The sequence below is a fragment of the Pangasianodon hypophthalmus genome, chromosome 19 (assembly GCF_027358585.1).
Source record: "Pangasianodon hypophthalmus isolate fPanHyp1 chromosome 19, fPanHyp1.pri, whole genome shotgun sequence".
Lineage (NCBI taxonomy): Eukaryota > Metazoa > Chordata > Actinopteri > Siluriformes > Pangasiidae > Pangasianodon > Pangasianodon hypophthalmus.
In genome coordinates this window covers 10,423,736-10,429,342 of record NC_069728.1, presented here as the reverse complement: position 1 = coordinate 10,429,342, position 5,607 = coordinate 10,423,736, and the positions used below count along the sequence as shown (strand labels likewise).

The following is a 5,607-nucleotide window of genomic DNA, read 5'->3' as shown; positions in this document are numbered from 1 at the left end:
AAAAGGTCAAATGTAGAACTCTTATGGGTTCTTCTGGGAGAACAGTTTCCCTATTTTTAAGAGATTCAAACTAGAATGCTTTTGAGAAACTGCATAACCCTTAACTATATGAAGAACCCGCTGAAGAACCCCTGAAACCTACTCAATAAAACCCCAATATCAACCCTGACCTTAAGACATATTAACAGTATGTGGATGTACCTCTAAGAAAAATGATTTGGCACATGGGAAACAAATCATTTTAAGGTAAAAATGCTGATATGAGAGAGGGTTTTGAGTCTAACAGCACCTTAACCACGAAGAACACTTAGGAATTTGGTATATATTTTGAGATTTTGTTACTGAGGTAATACAGATTATGTTACAAATTACAGAACATGGCTCATACCTACTTACAGACAGATAGCTGGTCAGGCAGATTATATCAAACACATAGCAAGGTACATATTACAGAATTCTGCTCATAGCAAATTACTGCTTTTTATTTTGTCAATCACTTATTCAAGTAATAATATAATAATGTTATTATATTATTATAATATAATATATAAAAAATAAAAAATATAATAAATGAATCACTTATTCATATAATAATAATAATAATAATAATAATAATAATAATAATAATAATAATACATATGATTATTGTTATTAGTAGTAGTAGTAGTTTATTATTATTAATTTATTTATTGCGTTATTGGTAAATTGTTCATAGCAAAAAGGTTGAATACTACACAGGCAGGGATCTATATCTGGAAAAAAAATGTACGAAGTAGAGGAAAATTACCCAGAGTATGAATTTAAGGGTCAAAACTAACTGAAATGATACACAAAAAGATGAATAGGAGTAGTTTTGTCTGCAGTTAAAGAACATTGGGAATAATACCTTTACTAATACAGAATTAGCATTTTCGTATTTATGAAAATAATTAATAACTGCAAAAAGAATTTTAAGATCGAAAAATAGCATGCTATGTGTTATAAAGATTATTCATTACAGGTACAGTATAGGCAAATTAAAAAATAAATATAATTAAGAGCAAATATATAGGCCAGCCAAAGCCAGAAATCTGCTTCATGCAAAGTAGCTAGAAGATTAAACTGAAATCGAAAAGATGAAAATGAAATAGAGAATAATGCAGACAAACACGAGAAGCTTGTGTTTACAGCACTGTTCCAGGAAACCCCAGAATCCTTTCCTCTTACAAACGAATACTCACCTTCATAATGTCATTCCTGTCCCTGACAAAAATATCACCTCATTCAAAATCTTACCACTACATTACAACATGTCATATTTATCTGACTAAACTCTCTCTTTATTAAAAACTTCAGTAGATAGGCTATAACACTGGCTCTGCTGACCACACACACACACACACACACGCTCTTATTAGGAGACGATTCTAATATAATCGTTAATTTATATTTAAAAAAGAATATTAACTGCATTCTACAATGCTTGGAAAAAGGAATTGAGACAGCTTTGAGCCAGGTATCCAGCTATCCAGAGATTCGGCATCACTGTCATTTAGATGAACTGATTTTTAGCGCGTGCTATGGCCAGGTTTCATACAGCAGAAGTCGAATAATAGGATAACTAGTCGAATAATAATGCGTTTGGATTTATAAAAAAAATGGCATATGTATAACAGCTTTTTACTTTTTATTATTATTATTTGTTACATTTTTACATACATCATCTTATTTTTCTATATTGCTATATTAATCATTATATATGCCACGAGGGGGCAGCCAATGACAGAGCGGCCTTGCACACATCCCTCCACACGCAGCACCCGAGACTAATCAATTTCTTGCTCAATAAAAGCAAATGCTTTTTTAAAAAAGTAGGTTATAAAATATAAAGTAAACAAAGCTTGGGCGCAGACACTGCGTTTGAAGAGTGGCTCTTCTTCACAATGAGGATAGAGGTTATACTGAAGGAGCTCAAGAAGCAAGAAGCAATATTTCAGCAGCTTTATACTGTTTTCTTTCTCTCTCTCTCTCTCTCTTTCTTTCTTCTCTCTCTCTTTACATCAACCCTCTTTAAACATACATTTACAAATGAATAAATATAGGCTTAGTGCTACAGATAATACGGTAATAGCAGAGATTAGTATTAGAGTAGTATTAGAGTATTAGAGAGTAGTATTAGATATCATTAGGCTGTTCATTACTAGAATAAATAAAAGTCGTTGACTGAGTCGAAATCTCTTCGAAATAATTAGCCCTTTTCAGGTGATGTTGCTGGACAAATGCTCCATCACCCACTCTGGGCCTTTAATAACTAGATTAACCCTTAACTGCACTGCAATCAATAAATAATTATGATAATTATGTGCATTTTAAAATCTTTCCCTTGCTCGTGCTCATATAAAGGCACGAGACTAATAATTTGGCCAGTAGTTCAACTGTGTCTGTGGAGATCATTGTAGAGTCCTTCGAGATAATGTTATGCTACAGTTAGGCTATGCTGCAGTTAGGCTACAGTCAGACAACATGACAAGCAGAAGAGTCATGGCAATGCATCTGAACCTAAACCTTGGAGAGGAATCAGAGTTCAGAGGGATCCATAATCTCCTGGCACACACCGGGCACACACCGGGCACACACCGGGCAGAGGCTGGTCATTACAGTGCAACAACCATGTAGTCAAATATATACAAATATGCTGAAAATATACAGGATGCTCGGTATGATGTACTGTCAACACGAGTCTTAATATAAGCATCGACTACAGCCGATTATAATCACTACAACAGTATTTTGGGAAACAAGTGCAAGTCCAGATGAGATTATCCTCTGTGTGAAATTAGCTATAGAGACAAAAACACACCCTGTTTGTTCCCACACAGTGCTTAAAACCTCACACTCTTTTTTCTCTGATCAGTAAAACTGGGATGAGATTGTGCATGAATTTTCACAGCAGTCTGGGAATCTGTGTAAACATCATCAACTTATTCAAGTTTTTAATCAATCTTATATTGTAACCTTTTTATTATTTTATTTTACCTATATCACCCAGCCCAACACGTGCGCGCGCATGAACTGTTTTGGTGCATGCATGCCTTCAAACTTAATTAAGTCTCCTGCCTCCACGCACTGGGTGAAAAGTGCTCCGATCCTGCAAGTCCATAAACAGCTCTGAACGCCCATTGGACACGGGCTGCTCTCTGGGAGGAGCACTCACACAGCCAAAAAGCCAGAATTATATTTTCGGTCCAAAAGGTTTCTCTGAAGTGACGGAAAGTGCGGGAAGTTCATAAGTTTGTCTCTTTTCAATGACTGCTACACGTTTCAGGGTTTTTGAACGCAACACACGACTGACAATCCCGCGCAGGTTATCTACTGACTACAGGTTTCTAAAAACAGCAAATCCAAAACAACTGAAGAAAGAGCGGACACTGTGAGCCTTTGGATGATTTGAGTAAAACTAGAACGCGATACGGAGAAGAGCTGGGAGAACTTTAGCCAAGTCCGCTCCCTAGTACCGTGAAGTGAGGGGCACAATGCACGCGCGCTACCCCGCGTCCAGCCCCAGTTCTCTGGGAGTTGTTCCCTACATCGCGGGCGAGCAGGGGTACTACCGGGCTGCCAACGGCACTGGCTATACCGGCATCCCGGCGCCAATGAGCATGTACTCTCACGCAGCGCACGAGCAGTACCCCGGAGGCATGGCTCGCGCCTATGGCCCCTACGCGGCCACTCAACAGCCCAAGGAGATGGTCAAGCCTCCATACAGCTACATCGCACTGATAACGATGGCCATCCAAAATTCGGCGGATAAAAGGGTCACGCTGAACGGGATCTACCAATTCATCATGGAGCGCTTCCCGTTTTATCGGGAGAACAAGCAAGGCTGGCAGAACAGCATTCGCCACAACCTGTCGCTCAACGAGTGCTTCATCAAAGTGCCGCGCGACGACAAGAAGCCGGGGAAAGGCAGCTACTGGACTCTCGACCCGGACTCTTACAACATGTTCGAAAACGGCAGCTTCCTGCGTCGGCGGCGCCGCTTCAAGAAGAAGGACGCACTGAAGGACAGAGAGGAGCGCGATCTCCAAGGCAAGGAGGCCCGGGCCCAGGCTCGCGACGCTCAGCAGCCAGTCAAACTCCGGGACATAAAGACGGAGAACGGAGCTTGCACGCCCCCGCGCTCCGGCACCCCAACCCTCGGTTCCGTGACTAAAACCGAAAGCCCGGACAGCAGCAGTGTGGCCGCGTGCGACGGGAGCCCACAGACGCAAAGCACACAGCAGGCCTTTAGCATGGATAACATAATCGCAGGGCTACGTGGGTCACCGCCGCAGGCTGCCGAGTTGCCCGCCTCGCGCGCTGCTTTACCGAGCTCGGTGCCTCTTACTTACTCGCCCCAAACACAGCCGGCGCACTACAGTCCTCCCTGCGGCCAGCCGGCCGTCTACCAGTGCGACATGTATGCTGGTGACCGCGGGCACGGGAACGAAGCCTTACCGGATTACACGAGCGCAACAAGCGCAGCCGCGTCCTCTCACGCGACCCTGAGCTCGAGCCAAGAGAACCAGCACGTGCAACAGAGTCGGCTCGCGCCGTGGTACCTCAATCAGAGCGCAGAAGTGGCGCAGCTAGGCGCGAGCTACGGAACACAACAACCAAGCTTTCATGCGGCGTTCGAGGCACAGCGGCTCGCGCTCAACTCCTCACCGGCGGCCGGAAGCGACGGAGGCTGTCAGACACCTTTCTCTGCCAGTCAGCCTCTGTATCGGGCCTCGGGAACTTTCGTCTACGACTGTAGCAAGTTCTGACCAAATATCACACGAGCCAAAACGCACACTTAATTTGGCCCTCAGACTTGCATTTCAATCCCAGTTTAAATAATTTAATGCACAGCTTTGAGCCAAAGAGCGGTGAGTACAGGAGGCTGAAGCAACTCCGGACTGCAAGGCCTGAAAAGGCGTGTGAGATTGCGTTTTTCCGGACTCGCCTCAGTAGGACTTTATATCACTAGATTAATTTATTTCATTAAGAATTAGATGGACCAACTTTCAACCAAATGTTAATCTTATTTATATGATACAAAACGGAACCTAACTGTGTACAAAATCTGCGATTTTTTTAAAATACTCGAAATATATTATTTGTTAAATAAATTCCTTTCCTGTCTGAGTAAAACGAGCGAGTGATTTCTCGGGTTTGCTTTCTTACAACCTGCAGTACCGCGCCGAAAAGGTTGTACTGTGCACAGATCATGTTTTACACGATTTATAAATCTCAGGTTTCAGGCCTGTTATCAGCTGTCAGTCTCACCATCACAACCAGCGAGACAAATGTGACAGAAACAGAAGCGTTATTCCTTTTATTAATTATTATTTTACATAAAGTCATAGCACCAGCCCAAAACTCATCAGAAAGCAGCGGGGGATTTACAGCACAAGTGAACTATTATTATTATTATCATTATTATTATTATTATTATTAGATTTATGTAGACACGTTTATATGAGTGGGCCTTACTCTTATTATTACTACGACTATCACCACCAGCACCAATAATAATAATAATAATAATAATAATAATAATAATAATAATAATATCTCACTAGAACAATTCGTTTCATTGGTATT

General features: G+C 41.5%; 1 protein-coding gene across 1 annotated transcript in view; it reads left to right on the top strand.

Annotated features, from left to right (window-relative positions):
• Window positions 1–3,113: 3,113 nt before the first annotated feature.
• Window positions 3,114–5,607, top strand: part of foxc1b (forkhead box C1b) — a 4,745-nt gene continuing 2,251 nt past the window's right edge. Inside the window, exon 1 of the mRNA XM_026944584.3 lies at window positions 3,114–5,607. This exon is cut by the window's right edge and continues 2,251 nt beyond it. Within this exon, the coding sequence (XP_026800385.1) occupies window positions 3,513–4,787 (1,275 nt within the window). The 5' untranslated portion in view covers window positions 3,114–3,512 and the 3' untranslated portion in view covers window positions 4,788–5,607.